Here is a 17,415-nt window from a genome sequence, read left to right as displayed (position 1 = left end):
ACCGCATTCAGAGAATCATCCATGTATAGAGTGGTAGCCTTTGGAGGTGGAAAATGGAGCCACCATATACGAGCCCACAAGTGCGCTTCCTTGAAATTTGGGAAGGTTTTATCCAGTTTGAGGCTAGATTTCTTTTTTTAAAGTCAATGTTTTTTTTTGCCAGGTAGCCCAGAAATTCAGCTCTTACTGTGGTGATTGCAAAGGCAGGAGAGGACTCTTGTTACTCATTATAAAAAACATGTAAAGCATGTTAAAGGACAACATAAAAACAGCTGGCTTTATGATTTACATATTAAATGTCAAACTTATTTATCCAAAAACATTTTGGATAAATAAACATAAGATCATTTTGCTCTTATGTTTTGAAGGACATTAGTTAAAAAGTTTCAAATACACAGAAACCCGGATAAACTGATGTGGAACTCCTAAATTAATCATTATGTGAAACTGTATAAAACGGTCATTGATCTGAGTTGTCATGGAGTCTTTATTTGTTGGTTAAACATTATTTAAGAGGAACAAGTTTCCACACAAAGTTTGATAAAGAACCTTGAAACTGAATAAGTTAAAAAAAATAGAAAAACATGTAGAACAAGTTAAAACCAAAGAAAACAGGTGAATTTATGTTTCACATATTGAAAGAGGAAGGATAAAGTCCTGTTTTGTAGTCAAAACAATTTGAATCCTTAATTTTCTCTTTGTCCCTTATGTTTTAAAAGACAATACAAAGTTTCAAACACACAGAAACATGTGAGAACAATGAAGAACAAACTTCTGAATTAACCATTATGTGAAATTGTGTGAAAGTTCATTGATTTGAGTTGCTGCGGAGTCGTTAAATAAGAAGCTGAAGTGACTGCTGTTACTCATTAAAACTGAACAAAACACGTACAGCAGGTGCATTCACATTTCACTTATTACATATTAAAAGAGGAAGGGTAAAGTCTCGAGTCTCTGTGTAAATGTTTGTTGATTTGTGGTGTTGTGGAGTTGCTATGATACCAGGAACATGTTTCTATTAAAGAATACATGCCGGGTTATTTCAATTTGGTGGCTGTGGCTGCCACAGAGGACAGATGGAGCTGTGCTGTAGTACAGTTCATGTCATCAGTTACAGATATGTTATAGTTTAGAAGCTGATGCTGAACAGTTTGGCCTTACAGTTGACTTGAATGACAGTTCTGATCTATGCAGAGCCTAAAGTAATGTAATTAAACACCTGTGTTTAATATGAAGTGTCAAAACTGCTGTGCAAAAGCTCTATTCTTTGTACTTTGTTTTGCCAAAACATAAGAAAGAGGAGTGAAGATGATTCATTTAAATTACTGCACAAATGTTACAGTTTAAAATTCCCATTTGAACCCACTTATTTGAAATTACCAAGCCTGAACCATTCAGATAAGACAGGATGGGTCTTTGCTGTCACGCTGTTTACTCCAAATTCTAGCCCAATCTTCTAAATGTTTTGGAATTCAGAAGATACGTTTTCCAACCTTCTGATGTCCAATTTTAAATCCGTGCAAACTGTTGCCTCCGATTCCTGTTCAGCTCACAGGAATGGAACTTGTTCAGGTTTTCTGCTGCTGTAGTCCATCTGCTTCAAGGTTCAATGTGATTTTTGTGCACACCCCTGTTGTAACAAGTGATTTACTGTTGCCTTCCTATCAGCCCAAAGCAGCCTGGTTATTCTTCTCTGACTTCTGGCAGCAACACGGTATTTTAACCCTGAGAACTGCTGCTGACTGGATATTTTCTCTCTTTTGGACCATTTTCTAGAAGCCCAAGAGATGGTGGTGCAGGAAAATCCCAGTAAATCAGCAATTACTGTTCAATTCAGTTTAATTTAAATAGCAGCCAACTCAAAGGCCTTTATGTTGTAAGGCAGAGAACCTACAATAGAAATTTCTGAAATACTCAGACCAGCTAGTCAACACACCAGATTCAAAGTCACTTTAATCACCTTTCTTCCCCGTTCTGAAGCTCAGTCTGAATGTCAGAAGACCGTCTTGACCATGTATACATGCTTAAATGCACTGAGTTGGTGTCTTATCACTGGATGATTAGATATTTGCATTAACGCACAATTGAACAGGTGTACCTAACAAAGTGGCCGGTGACTGCATACCCAGTGGCTAATTGCTATTTGTGTCTGAGCAGTTTTAATGTCATTTTCTGATAATATGTCATGCTGGACTGAACCAAGGACTGAACCAAAAAATTGCAATCTAGCAACAAAAATCTTCATCTGAAATGTATATTTTCTGATCTTTATTTCTTAAACACATTCACATTCATATGACTGACAATAATGTTTATCTCAAAGGCACGGGTGTTTCAAACGATGGAGGGAAAAACGCTAAACTAGACCTTCATCGTGGTAAACTTTTCCCCCCTTTGCTTTTAAAAGGTAAAAAAAATTACACTCATTGTGTATTAGCTCCCCTTGTTCTGTAATGTGGAGAGAGAAGCTGCTATATTGCTGGAGATTCTACGGTTTCTCTCACAGTCTTTGAAGATGATGGAGACAGAAAACAGTACAACCATCCTGTCAGAGTGGACTAAGGTCTTTTGTTTCACATTCTGGTGTTGGTGGTAGCGTTGGTGAAGGCAGCTTCATTCATTTCTGTGTCCGAGTCTTAAAAGCGCGTTGAACAGATGATCTCAGGCAGAGACGTTTGGTCTTTAGCTGATTTCATGTCATCCTTCTGGGGTGGCTTGAAGGCACATGGCCACCTGAATCTGGAAGCCAGATGAAAAGAGCTGCGTCAGTACGGCTGATTCTTTGTGGCTTTTTTTTTTTTTTTTGCCTTTTTTTGTTTTATATGGAAAACACCAATATTTTCTACATATTGCTAGGTCCATATATATTTGGACACTGACAAGTTCTATTTTTTTACTGTTTTCTGAAACATGTTCCAAATATAGTTATATAATAGACATGGACATAATGTATAAACTCTCAGCTTTCATTTACGGGTATCCACATTCAAATTGGGTGAAGGGTTTAAGGGTTTCAGCTACTTAACATGTGCTACCCTCTTTTTAAAGGGACGAAAAGTAATTGGAGCCTTTGCTCAAAGGCTATTTCATTATGTCATTATCAATTAAGTAGATAAAACGCCCATCTGAGAAATTGCTAGAAAGACAGAAAGTGGTAAACAGTGGTGGATGATCGCAGGATTATGTTAAAATGCTTTCGTTCCTCACATTTGCAATGCTTTGTTCAGCCCATTGAATTAAAAATGAAAGTCTGCACTTCATCTGCATCTGAGTTGTTTCATTTACAAACCTATTGTGGTAATGTACAGAACATTAGCGCTTCAAATATGCCCCTGAAAACAGAACACAACCCTCAGTAAGAGCAGTCATAAGGTTGGACAGACTTACCTCTGAATTGCTTGCATCTGATCGATGGTGTCGGGAAGCGGCTCTCTAAAGGTCTCCGGAAGAAAAAAGCAGAGCACGACACTGACAAGTGAGAGAGAACCCACAAGCATCCACGGCAGGAACTCGTAGAACACAGCTGCAGACAAGACCAGAGCAGATTATACAAGATTAGTGAAGTCAGTCTTTGTCTGCTACAGACTGCATCACTAACCTGCAGGTCAGTTTACCAAATTTAGAGACAGGTAGCTAAGCATTAAGGTGTTTTTTTTAAACTTATTTTCAACACACCAAGACTTCCCTTAAAGATAATCTGAACCCAAATATCTCACCCAGCTGCAGTAGGTATGGGGAAACAGAGGATCCCACTCTGGAGAGCATGGCACAGGATGACATCACTGTATTTCTGATGACTGTGGGAGAGAGCTCTCCAGTGAACATGTACAAAATGCCTGTGCCAACCAGAATGCCAAATTTACCCAGCAGCACCAGGAACAGGGTGAGAGGTGGATGGCCTGGAGGGAGGGGAAAGAGCGTAAGCTTTTGAGGATGGAAACAAATTATTTAGAAACACTAACCAATAGTCAAAGAGCCTTCCCTCTCTTAAATGCCAGGCCAGAATTTCTATATATGTTATTTTCCAACAGCAGCATGCAGGTTGCAAACATTTAAGGCATATTTTACACATATTTTATAAATGCCCATGCTATACTATTGTTTGATCTGTGATTTTTGTCTGTTTTTTTGGGGTTTCTATATTGTTGCAATATATCATGCATAATAAAGGTTTTGAAGCTATAAACGACATGTTATTGTCGTGAAGTGAAAATCGTAGTACACACACTTTTAGAAGGAGTACTAGGAGTATAAATGCACTATAACTTGGTCATTTTAGCCAGGTAGTTGGTGGTTGCTAGGCAAAATGTTGATGTCATAATATCTGATATAGATAAGAACCTTTAAAGGCTTGCAGTGTACCTGTGTGTCAGTTTTGTGTATTATCTGATGAAGAGTGTTTTCGGCAGCACTACTGGCATATTGGCCCAGAGATGAACTTGTGACCTGTCCAGTCCTGCTTCTCACCAAAAAAGGCTCTTAAGAAAATCAAAGTTACTCTGGGGCTTGGCCAGACAAACAATTATGGGTTCAAAATATTTATTGTTTAGATCAGGGGTGCCCAATCCCAGCCCTCGAGAGCTACCGTCCTGCAGCTTTTAGATGCATCCCTACTCCAACACAGCTGAATCAAATAGTTTGATTACCTCTTCAGCATGCCATCAAGTTTGGCAAAGGCCTGATAACAGGCCATTCATTTGATTCAGGTTTGTTGGAACAAGGATGCATCTAAAAGCTGCAGGACGGTAGCTCTCGAGGACTGGGATTGGGCACCCCTGGTTTAGATGAATTAATGATTATGTTCACAAAGAGAGTGAGAAAAGTGCAGTGGGGGAGTACTAGATTATAGTGGTCTCACTCACTGTGCAGAGTGACCTGGATGAGGAAGAGTGCTAGTGCCCCCAGCAGGGAGAAGCTGATAAAAGACAGGCAGCGGGAAAGCCTGCATGCACTTAGCCAGCTGACAGTGTATGCTGGTAGCTCAACGGCTGACAGCAAGAAGTAATTCAGGAAGGGGTTGCCATAGAGTGTAGACATATTGAATGACAACCCAGAGTAGGTCACATGTGTAGAAAGCCTGCAAACAACAAGAGAACAAATTTTAAAAAAAGAGAGAAATCGTGTTAGCATCACTGAGACGCTGTAATGTCGAATATATCAATAAACCAAAACGTCAGTGACGTAGAAACTTGTCCAGCTCACAATCTATCGCAATTCACAGGTTATGATTATTAAAACAGCAAATGTGATGTGAACCTTGACAACAATTTGCAAGAAGACCCATTAGATCAGGGACGGCAACATACAGCCACATTGATCTGAACTGGGATGAACCAGGGAAGCACCTCTTTCGGTCAGTTCTGTACTAGTTCTGAAAAAACAGGAATTTTTCTATGTTTTGATTATTATTGTTTACCTATTACTTAATTACTTGGGTGTTGTATGAATGACAACAGGGGGTGTCTCTTATCAGTAGAGAAAAATTGTAAAACTTAAAATACAGTTAAAAGTCCAAAATGTCTGCCATCATTCACATTTTATAAAGTCATCCAATGGGCCACATTGTAGTCTTTGCAGTGCCAATTCTGGCTCCGAGGCCTTATGTTTGACACCCCAGAATTAGATGTTCATTATATGTAAGTTTAGTTAAATTCTGAACAATTCTGTAGGAGGAGGAGTGAGTCTTGTGAATTCTTGAGGGGCAACTGGATGGAGGATGGATGCTTCATTACAGGATGAGCAATAGCAGGGTCCGTCGGCTGGAATAGCTAAAACTGCAAAAAAGGTCACTGACTGTTCAAAGGGTTCAAAATACATTCTGATGATGTCAGCATGTCCAAAGAGATGTTGGCGGCCACAGAAGTCACTAGTAATGTCCTCCCTAGTAACCTTTAAAACATGGATTACTTCCTTTTAATGTTCTTGCTCCGGAATAATGAAACTATCAATTATGCTATACTGTAGTTAGCAAGAAATCAGTTCCTGAGAGCACCTGCAGAGGAGAAGGTTCAACTCACCAGAGAAACCAAAGTATGAGTGTGACACTTCGAATGCTTTTGGTCTTTAGGAGGTCCAGGAAATTGAGGGTCTCAGCCTTCTTGCTATCAGACTGTTGAACCTACAGTGACAGAGAAACGTCTTTGCAGTGGCCACAATAGTTTACAGTGTGGAACAAAGTTGATGTCAGAAGCCCTTACATTTGCAGAGAGGAAGATAACAGGAGGAGCTTCCACTCCGTTCTCCAGAGCCGCTGACCTTAACAAGCATTCTGCTTCTTGCAAACGGCCTTTAGACACTAGCCAGCGAGGAGACTCTGGAATCAGCCTGGTGGACAGATAGACACAAATCTAGATTGTCTGCAGTTCATCAGTCAAGTCATCACTTAGGTGGAAACACATCTACCTGAGTAGACGGAGACAGTGTTAATTATTCATTAAGTTGCTGTTGAAATATATAAGTTCAGAATTTATCTCAGAACAATAAGAACACCTGTAAAATTAGTGAAAATCTACTCCAAATAGGTGTAGATGGCATAGTCACACTAAAGAAAGGTATAAAGTTTCACTTCAAACACGCATTTAGTGTTTGCTTAGTTGATCCACAGTAGAAATACAACATCCATGCTGAAAATAAATGAGCAGGAATGTGTGCTAGATGTCAGCGGGTTTGTCTTGAGTCTACAGTCCTGTTTGCAGTATTCATGATCAGGATCTGAGCTGGGGCAATGAGGGTCCACTCCTTTGGTAGATAATGTGATCAGAAGGTCACAGTCATTATAATATTTGCAGCCGAGTGTGAAGTGGCTGGGATGACAATGAGCAACTTCGCCTGAGACCATGCTTCAGTTCCATTTTGGTGGTTGTTTGTCTTCAAAGTAACTATTGCTTTCTTTGGGTATTTCTCAATCTAGAATACAAGTGAATGCTATGAGATGGACAGGTGCATTTGTGTGGGCTCACTTGTAAAATGTGTGTTATGTCAGGTCTTTGTAGTGAACAGAGAGTGGAGCCAGAAGACTTTGGTTTACCAGTTTGTCTATGTTTGCACCTTCACCTATGGAAACAAGTGTGACTAAAAGAATGGGTAAGAATGCAAACACACCAAACCCATTTTCTGAACTTTAAAGGGTTTGCCCCCTTTAATGATCTCATACAGCAAAATCCAGTTTTGCAGAAATGAGCATCTAACATGGCCTTCTAGGCATGCCCAGCATGAAGGAGACCTAGAGAGATTACATATCTCTTTTGTCTCAGGTTCCCCCAACAAGGAAGCAAAAGGACATCTGGATAAGTGGAAGAAAGTGATGGATGGATGGATGGATGACGAACAGACACTAAGGTACACATTTAGCTTAATGTTGGTGTTAAGCATCAGTGTTGGACAATCGTACATGTTTTCGGTCAGAAAGAAAAATCTCATGATAGGCAATGAAAATGACCTAAAATACTTTTTACACTGAAGCGCATTTACACAAATTCCTCAACATTCTGTCTATCGCACACTCTCCATTAAGTCTAACTCTGAAATCTTGATAGTGTAGTGAGGTCATTTTACCACCAAAGGGGGAGGCTGGCCAGCCCAGGCACGGCCATTAACAGCGACAGGTGTCTCCAGTTTCTGAGCAAGTAGGCAGTAGCAGGAAGCAGCATCATACCAAATACATACATGAAAGGTAAACACATGCTGGCGTAGAGAACTCTAGATGAGCCAACGAGGATCTCTGAACCTGTGGAGAAATTTCACAAGAGAGCAGAAGTTGCTTTTTTTTTTTTGTTGTTGTTGTTTTTTTTGCCTGTCCTGTTTGGCTCTTTTGCCATCAGAATTATTGTCTAAAGGCAAAGAAAGATGTCCAATGGATTTACTTTACCAAATGAACCATCCCAGCCTTGCCGTAATGGTCTATTTGATTCACCTTTTATTGTTTATTTTATTTTATTTTCACTTGCTAAATATGGGACAGACTTGACTGGGGAAAAGAAAGGGGAGAAAGAAAGAGGGAAAGAAAAACAGCGGGGAAGACGGACGGGGATAAAGGGAAAAAAACAAAAACTAACAAAATAAGCAGACAAAAAATACATATGTCAATCACCTGGATCACCTGTTGAGAAAGAAAAAAGAGAAAACAAGCAGAAGAAAAAAAAAGAGCAACATAATAAACAACATCACGATGATCTATGTGAATATAAAAGTAAATGCTAAATATTAAACATTATTGTGCAGCACGTAAGATCGACAGCGCACAGTGTGCTTTGAGGTAGGAGCCAAAAAGGGTGTAGGCCCTCAGAACACAAGAGACCAAGGAAGACCAACAGAGGGGCAGCCGCGCCACTATCCAAGAAAGAACTGAGGACAGTCCCAGATGAGGGGTCACTCAGCAGCCGCGGAGCAGAAGCCAGGGGGGGTCGCAGTGACGTGCCCGTGAGCTCCGCCGGCAGCCAGCTGTGCCAGAGTGACCGAGCCCCAGGCCGAGAGGCTGAGGGCACCTCACCCCCGAAGGGGGCAGAAGTTGTTGATTAAAAGGTTTACTTTATTTTTCAATGAGATTTGATTAAGAAAGCAGCAGTACAGCATGCAGCCAGTGGAAAGTAGTATCCTGAAAACAAGAGAACACACTTACCCAATACAAAGAGAACTATGTAGCTGGTGAGCTGACCCATGCCAACCATGAAGAAAAGCACAGTGAAGACGGTCCAGGACTGAGCAAATTTCAAAGCAAGGCTGAAGATACTAAGTGTGGCAATCGCACCGAAGAGAACAGGCTTCCTGCCAAACCTTTAGCACAAATACAACAAAAGCACAATCAGCCACAACATGAGCACATATGTTCTTCTTTTTATATATTTATCTTTTTGGTTTTTTAAAAGGAATAAAGCATTAGCAGCTAGCATGACCACTATCCAAGAACGCAACATATTTTATTTGGTACAGTGTGAGCTAGCTCACAGCTAACTAGCAGACATGTTTTAATGAAAAACATTGCATTTATGCTAACTTTAGAGACTTTAGAGACTATAACTTTAGAGAATTGTTGAACTGTAAATTTACCGGTCAGATAGATGTCCAGAGAGGAAACAGCCACAAAGTCCTCCCAGAAAGTAGATGAGAGAGGTCAGTGGCTGTTTCCACTGGTTGCCACACACAAGGTTAAACTAGAAGACAAGGAAAACATATGGATATTCTGAAGCAGGCATAAAAACATAAAATATCGCACGCGTACACTGGAATATAAAGCAAACAGGCGAATGTAACCTGCAACTGGAAGGGGACTCAGCAAGCTCGCAGGCCACTGCTCTGTCTCGCAGTTATACAGAGCACTACTTTCTGTCTTCCAGCTGGCCCTGTGCAGACTGTTAGCTTCATTAGCGTCCATGTTGCTTTATTTAGATGGGTTTGTAACATCAGTTTTTCTCTGTCCTGATTTTACTCCTCCGGCCTTTTGATTTCTTATTCCTGTCACTGTTTGTATGACCACAAGTGGCATAAAGCTAAGATAAACTTTAGAGGGTTTCCTCAAGCAAAAGCTTCTCATAAATCACTGTGTGGTAAAGGATTCGATGTTGCCTTTACTGACTCATCATCTACATCGCCTAGTTGCCCTGATCTATGTCTCCTGCCTGTTTTCTTGGCTGACTGTTTGCCCGATGTTTTGCTTTCAGGTAACTCCTTTTATTGGCTGAAACTGTCTGTTTGAAGTCGTCTCTTTGGAACCATTATTTGTATCCTGGCTTTGTTCAAATCACTGTGTGGGCTTAACACACCACAAAAATAAAATTCAAATATTGTAATTGACACGTAAATTTACTAAGCCATCCTATTTATTTATGTATGTTTGCCTTTATTTATTTATTCTATGTTCCATCGATGGAGTTGCTCCTCCTATCTTAGTGCAGTCATTTGAGGCAAGCCACCAACTGGCAGCTATTGTAACAAGCTCCAGCTGGTTTTACAAACAGAAGCTGACCAAATCATTAAATCCAGTTATTATAGTTCTATATTTTCTAGTTCGTTTTCATGTTGATTTCATTTAGACTTTTCAAAATTGTTTTTATTGTTCGAGCATTTTTAGTTTTAGGTAGTTTTTTTTCTTGGTTTCTGTCTCAGTTTTAGTCTTTTTAGTTATTATTGTATAGAGGGCATATGTAAAGGGAAAGATTTAGAAAAAGTATTACAAATGTTTCAATGAAAACAGAGAACTGTTTGAAAACAGTCTTGAAGACATCCAGAGTCTCAATAAACATGTCCATGAGTACTGCATCAGGCAAGTTTTACATAACAAACTAAGATAAAACTAAGATTTTTTTTATTTTAGTTCATTTTCCAAATTCACAAAATCGTTTCAGTTTTAATCGTTTTGTTTAAATTGCTATTTTTATTTTTATTTTAGTTAACTAAAATGTTTGTTTTTTTTACCTTTCCAGTTTTAGTTTGTTGTTACATTTTAGTTAACTGTTATAACCTCGGCCAGATTGCATCCCAGCTAAATGTGCTCCAATCTAAACACTAATATAAAATAGTGAGAGGGACACTTGACTTTAACAGTGAAAATGGGGGGGGGGAAACGATTCTAAGTATGTGTTATATATATATATATATATATATATATATATATATATTATTTAACCAGGAAGTCCTTTGTGATCCAGGGAGATTTGGATCTGGACAATATCATTTAGATAGTAACAGTACCTCAGTGACTACAGTCGACTCGTAGTGCTCTGTGCTGTAGATCCATCCATCTTTGCACTCCTCCTGCTTCAGGCTGGACAGCATGACCCCTGCGCTTGCTCCGAGTGCAGAATAGTTGTAGATCTGGCCTAGGTTGGGTCTGATTCCCAGCTCAGACAAGTTTTGCACCAGGTCCAGCTCATACCGGCTACAACTGCTTCTTTCCAGCCGCCCGGCCACCTGTTGAGCAGGAAACAATATATTTGTTATTGCCAACTTGCACTGCAGCAGCAGGGAGGTGACATGTGCCAGAGCAGGCTACATCAGTTCAGGTTAGACCAGTTCTGACAAAAGTGAGGATCACAGCTGGATCCAGAGCACCGATATAAAGTAAAGTTTCACATTGCCTTCACATTGTATATGTATATGTGTATATATATATATATATATATATACATATATATATATATATGTTTAAACTTTTATTGTTAAATTGTTATTATTTTCTTTCCTCTACATTTATGCATCAGCACAATTGAAATTATTGTCTGGTGTGACATAACAGCAACAGCAGACGCACGCCTCGGCTGTAGTTTTTCATTGTTTTACTGTGAGAGATCTGAGCGCTCCGTCCGCCCTTGTCTCATTGCTGATAACAGTTTTCATTGAGAACAGCTGAGAACGAAATCTTGCACGTGTAGCTTCTTAAATATCAGTTTCACTGCTTTGCGAACAATAGTTACTTTACCTCCTCTGTGCTGATATGTGTGTGGGAGTAGAAGAAAAATGAACAAACGTGAGGACAACATGTTACTGACAAAGTAACTGTCATGAGCTTGTGCAGTGCAAGAGACCAGCAGGGGTAAATGACTTGGATATCTTGTTGCAGATTTAGGTGAGCTGACTGTTTTAGTGCGAGGCTCTCTCACGCTTATATTACAACAAAGTAATTCAACTACAGCTGCAAACAGCAGAGGAGCAGTGGGCGGAATAAAGGGCTTTTGTCATGTTTTTTAGCAGCAACCATCAGACCCACAACAACTGTGTAAACAGGTCAAATTCATCTGCACTGACAGAAATGACACAGATGACTATAAAGATTGTGCGTGAATGAGTGATTGTTTTTGACTACTCTGTGAATTACATCCAGAATCATTCAGTTCTTACCTGCAGTGGGATGCTGGCCTGCATCCAGTCCTGGCTCAGGTTCCTGTGTGCTGGGATGTAACACTGGTGTGGGGGGCTAGCCAGCAGAAAGATGACAGACAGGATGTTGTACCCGGCAGGAAGACAGGTGACACACAGCAAAAAGAAGACTTTCATCTGAAACCGGCCCCACGTCCCCAGAAATGAGATGGATGCCTCATAATCCTGCATTTTACTGGCCTCTGTTGTGTTCCAGTTCACTCTGCTTGTTACTTCTCAGCCTTTAGTGTGAAGAAATTCAGTCACAAATGAATAAAAAAACATTAATACTGTCACGATAATGTGCATACAAGTGGTAAAAAAAAATACCAATAAGGAGGCCAAATTAAAATATGTGCAAATCACTTGTGTTGCGTCAAAGAGAAAAAAACTTCAGCTACTGTTGCATTGAGTGCAATATATCGTGGCTGACTGGATAGAGTTATTGTCAGTGTAGTATCAGTGTCAGCTTCCCTCTGGAGGAGCTCGCTGCTGCTTCAAAACTTTTATCCCTGGCAAGAAAAAAGAACTCCACCTCTAACTCCTCTCATTCTCCTCCTTAAAAATCTGACTTCACATTGAAGCTACTCATGACAACTCATCATATCAGAGAGAGAGAGAGAGAGAGAGAGAGAAAGCAGGCAGCTGAGGAAGAGACAAAGTGCCTGTTTTACAGGGGAAAGGTCTAAGCAGAGCGAGTGCAGCATTTAGACAGTTGCAATTTATTCATTTATTATTTTTTTTTTTTATCAGGTTCTTTGGTTCAGGACATTCAATTTGAAATAATAAAAAAAACACACTACATTAACTCTCTGAGCACTAGGTTATTATCAGTGATGATCCTGACTCTAACCATGTTTTATCAAATTTGTAATTTGTTGTTGCTACTTTTTGTGTGTCCCCAAATACAGGGTTAGGGTTTCGCCTATTGTCATCAAACCAGATGACTTACAGTGCCAGATGGTCCCTTTAAGTACGTTGTTTTTAAGATTAACTGTAAATATTACGTTAAAAAAAAGAGAGAGGTTGAACGATTTAATGACTCTGGTGTTTGTCAGTCCACAGTAAAGCTGCTGATTGCTGTTCTTCATAGATGCCCTGCAATGTTACCAAACAGTAACATTAATGAACCTCAGAAACATGTGGCACAGTTTGAATTTGCAACAGAACATCTGTTCTCTTCAACATGTTTTCTTCAACACTTCTGGGATTCATTGTTCTAAAGCAAGATGCCCACACATCCCAACACAACAAAGGGACTATCAGGTCCTGAGGACCATCGCTGGAGCAATCAGAAAACACAAGTAGTCCAATCAGTGACAAATGACCATCTGCAGGCATCCTGACCTCAGCAAGAGCCTGGCAGGTATCGGTCAACCTCGAACAGCAGCTGAAGTTCCCTGATCACCCTGCAACCAGACGTTTTTGTCTGGTTTCATCTGTCTGAATCAGATGAGCAAACCGTGTTTCTGGAGCTTGTGCAAAGCTGCTGAAAGAAAGCTCTCCAAGGACACTGGACTGATCACCAGCTGTGAGTAGACAGGATGGTGAGCCAGGTGTCTGCTGGTGGAAGCTGGGTGCAGGGGTTTTATGGTCCATTCTCATGGCCTTCAGAAGTTTGGGCATTAAAGTAGAGAGGAAGGAGAGAGCCATCTGTAGCATCTGTAAAGAGAAAAAAAAGAGGGCCAAGGGCACAGAGTAGCTAGCTGCTCAGAAACACACTGAGGTGTGAATTCCTGATCAGCCCCAGTGGGATCACCTTGAGGTAAAGCTGGACCCCCAAAACACCCCATAATCCCAGGAACATCACTGAAGATGTCTCCAGACAGATGTTTGGACACAAACCCAAGTTTGGATGAAAGAAGTCACTGTGTCCCAACACCATATTATGGAACAAGTGCATTATATGAGGGTTGGGTGAACGACATAAAATCAGGTTGGGTGATTCAACAGGATACAGGAGAACCTCAAGAACCAAACATGTTAATCAACAAAATTGTTAAATTAAAAAAAAGAAGAGGAAGATAAGATGTTCAGCAAGCACTAGGACGCTTCATGCAGAATGTCTGTTTCACACACTAGCTCCACTACCAGGATCTGAATTGGCAGTTCTTCTAGGCTAAACACCTTGCTGTCATGTAGACAAACCAAGCTCAGAAAACAGACACTAAAGCCTCTTCATGATTTTATATTTATATTTTTTGTATATTTGTACATATCTGTACAAACATTTTTGTCAGTTTCCATATTCCTCCTTACATTTAGTTTTATTTGGTTTATTTTATTAGATTTATTTTTCCTTTCCACTGAGCAGGACATGCATCGTGTGCATTTAAACGCTTCGAGGCCACTTCACTTCTTTGTCTGATTTCCTTGTTAGGTGAGGTCAGATTCCACACTGTTCTTGCTCTCCAGCTGCTTTTGACCACTCAGGTTTTTAATGTTCTGCGCTGACACTGAGCACAAAACCAACAGCACAATTTACTCCTTGACATTTGTCTTTGGAAGCCGTCTGCAGAGTTTGAGTAACTAAAAGAGAGAGGAAAATAAGAGAGAGTGATTTTCCATCATCGTTGACGCTGTTATCCAACCGTGTTAAACATAACACTGGTTTAGTGAAAGAGTTACTCTGTTAATCTTTGTTAGAAAGTAACAGGTGTTTGTGCAACTCATCTACACATCTTGTCCTCTATTTGTCTGCTTTTGGGTGAGTAGAAACAGAGTAACACTTTAAAGCTTGATTTCATATCGATAAATGTGGCGCTCTTAACAATCTTTTATTAGCTACTGACTCAGGTGACTCAGCTGTGCTTTTGCTTTTGGATTTGACCGCTTTGACACATTTGTTTTAAAAGAATCTTTGCTGTTCATAATTTGTTGTATTTGTTCATAAATGTCTGTGACATGTATTTATCTACTTGGGGTTTTTTTTTTTTTGCCTCTCTTCATTAGCTCCCTGTTCGTTTTAGAATTAATTATAAAATTTTATTGGTGACATGCAAAGCACTGAATGAACAGGCCCCAGGGTATCTGTCAGACCTACTGCAGCCTTATATAAACCCGAGAGCTCTTAGATCTGGTGATTTTTGCACTTGGCCACACCAAAGTTGAGGCTGGTTAATAGAGGTGATCATGCGTTTCAGTCGCGGCACCTAAATTGTGGAATGATTTACCTCTCCACATCCCATATGGAAAAGAAATAGTAAAAACTTATATGATTTACTCATGAAAGTGGCCACTTTCTCATTACTTTCATATATTGTTTTAGTAAGTATCCAAAACATACAAGTTTCATTATATGATTTTTCAAGGGCTCTTATATCTGTTTTCACTCTTGTATGCTTTTCATACAAGTTTCACACAAGACAGATACAAACTTTATAAGATTTATATATATCTTTTCCATATGGGATTAGACAGGCTCCTACAGTCAATCTTTTTAAATCCTATTTGAAAACACATCTCTACTCATTGGCTTTTAAAACAGCATGAGAGTTTTGTTTTTTTGCTATCTGCTATTTGGCATTGATGTTATTTCACACTTGTTATTTGCCAGCAGTATTTTAAGTCATTTTACTGTGTAATTTGTATCTTTGTACAGCACTTTGGCCAACACTACTGTTGTAATTAAATGTGCTAAAATAAATAAAATAAACATAAACAGTGGACATCACTGGTGAATATCAGCACCTGTGTGAGAATCACCAAGGTATCAGACAGTAAGCCTTTAGATTTTGAGCTGTTTTATATTCAAGTTGTGGTCACTGGTACGACATTAGTATCATAAGATGAGATTTCACGAAAGCGCTTAAATTCAAAAATGATTTTCTTTGGTCTTTTATGACAATTTTTTAGGATTATATGAAACTCGATGTCACATTGTTATGGAACGGCTGTGTGCAGGCAGGAAAAGGATCCAAAGTGCAGACTCCAGAGACAAACGTGAACTTAAACAGCTTTAAAGCTGAACTCAAAAGGGTAACAAAACTGAGAATACAAAATACAGCTACACAGACAGACCACACAGCAAGATAAGGGTAGATCGCGACACGGACACAGAGAAACACAGGGCTTAAATACACAGACGGAGCAATCAGGGAATGAGTAACAGGAGGGAAACACAGCTGGGGCAAATCAGGCCTAACGAAACAGGGGAAGCAAAACCAGATACATTAACATCAGACATGGACCTTCAAAATAAAACAATGAAACAACACAGACTGAACTAAAGACACAGACTCACACGCAGGCACTGCAACAGAGGGAACCGAGACGTAAACCATAAGACAGAACACAGACAAAGAAACCAAAGACTAGAAATGATAAATAATATAACAAACTCAAACCTCTGGGTCAACGACCCAGGCATCCTAACACACATGAGAATCTGATGATTTCCTGTTCTCACTGAGGCAGGTGCCGTACCAGGGGGGTAAATGGTCTGCATTTGTATAGCGCTTTACTCAGTCCCTAAGGACCCCAAAGCGCTTTACACTACATTCAGTCATTCACCCATTGGCAATGGCAAGCTACATTGTAGCCACAGCCGCCCTGGGGCGCACTGACAGAGGCGAGGCTGCCGGACACTGGCGCCACCGGGCCCTCTGACCACCACCAGTAAGCAAACATGGGGTTAGTATCTTGCCCAAGGATATTTGGCATGCAGCCAGGAGCCTGGGATCAAACCACCAACCTTCTGATTAGTGGCTGACCTGCTCTGCCACCTGAGCTACAGCCACCCCAAAAGCAGCCTGTCAGAGCAAAGTCCCCAAGCGTGCAAAGCTTCTTGAAGGTTCGAAGATGTTGAACCTTGAGTTGCTCCCGATGTGTTCATCAGACAGTGAATGTTAGAAAGAAAGCACTCAGGTTTTGTCAATGGATTTTGGGAGGTGTTTTAATAATAAAATTTAAAAAATAAACCTTTAGAGGCTGAATTATCTGTTTTCAAACATCCAGACCTGAACTTTGACAACGGCATTGCCCAATGGATGAGTGTATGAAAATTCAAACGAACAGGTGCATTCGGATGGAAAAGTCTTTAACCCATCCCATTTAAGTCCATCCATTTGCATTTGAGCTAGTCTGCCTCCTACGTGCTGTACCCAGCAGCACCCTGACATAAACCAAACAGAGTGTACTCTCTGCTGTGTGAGAAAGGGCAACTTCAGGATGATGTCCTGACTTCATTCACCTGACGCTGAGTTTACGTGCCAAAACAACTTATGTTTGATCAGCGACGAGAGCAGGAAATTAAAGTGCCTACAAGCACATATTGCTGATCATTTGATCATGCCTATGTCAAAATGTTTTTTAAATAGCTTCATTCAAGTATCTGATTTGATGTTGCACAAATCAAAAGAAAACAGATGGACTCTACTGTTGGAAAAAACTGCAGGGAGAGTAAAACCACTCTGCTGACCCACGTGAGTTAGCTTTCAGCAGGACTGTTTTACACAGTGCTGCTTTAAACCATCATGACTAACATAGGTATATATAACAAAAACATTTGGTCATAATTCAGTGTTGTGTAGGGTCTGTGTGACAGCGTTTCTTCATCGAAGTCTT

General features: G+C 40.1%; 1 protein-coding gene across 2 annotated transcripts; it reads right to left on the bottom strand.

The window, feature by feature from the left end:
- Window positions 1–469: 469 nt before the first annotated feature.
- Window positions 470–17,350, bottom strand: LOC146370945 (solute carrier family 22 member 4-like). 2 transcript variants are annotated; one of them, XM_084908799.1, is made up of 12 exons: window positions 12,181–17,350; window positions 11,833–12,092; window positions 10,687–10,905; window positions 9,046–9,149; window positions 8,618–8,772; window positions 7,555–7,726; window positions 6,198–6,324; window positions 6,018–6,118; window positions 4,863–5,077; window positions 3,717–3,899; window positions 3,388–3,523; window positions 470–2,739 (listed from the first exon to the last, which is right to left on the bottom strand). In XM_084908799.1, the coding sequence occupies exons 2-12, from the start codon at window positions 12,040–12,042 to the stop codon at window positions 2,637–2,639; spliced, it is 1,725 nt and encodes a 574-aa protein (XP_084764925.1). In that variant the 5' UTR covers window positions 12,043–12,092; window positions 12,181–17,350; the 3' UTR covers window positions 470–2,636. The 2 variants fall into 2 exon arrangements, with proteins under 2 accessions (XP_084764925.1, XP_084764924.1); XM_084908798.1 differs by having other exon boundaries at window positions 11,833–17,350.
- Between the last annotated feature and the right edge of the window lie 65 nt (window positions 17,351–17,415).

This window comes from Perissodus microlepis, chromosome 16 (genome assembly GCF_051167445.1).
Source record: "Perissodus microlepis isolate ML-2025 ecotype Zambia chromosome 16, ASM5116744v1, whole genome shotgun sequence".
Lineage (NCBI taxonomy): Eukaryota > Metazoa > Chordata > Actinopteri > Cichliformes > Cichlidae > Perissodus > Perissodus microlepis.
Note: the sequence above shows the minus strand (reverse complement) of the source record. Positions and strands in the feature narration are given on the sequence as shown.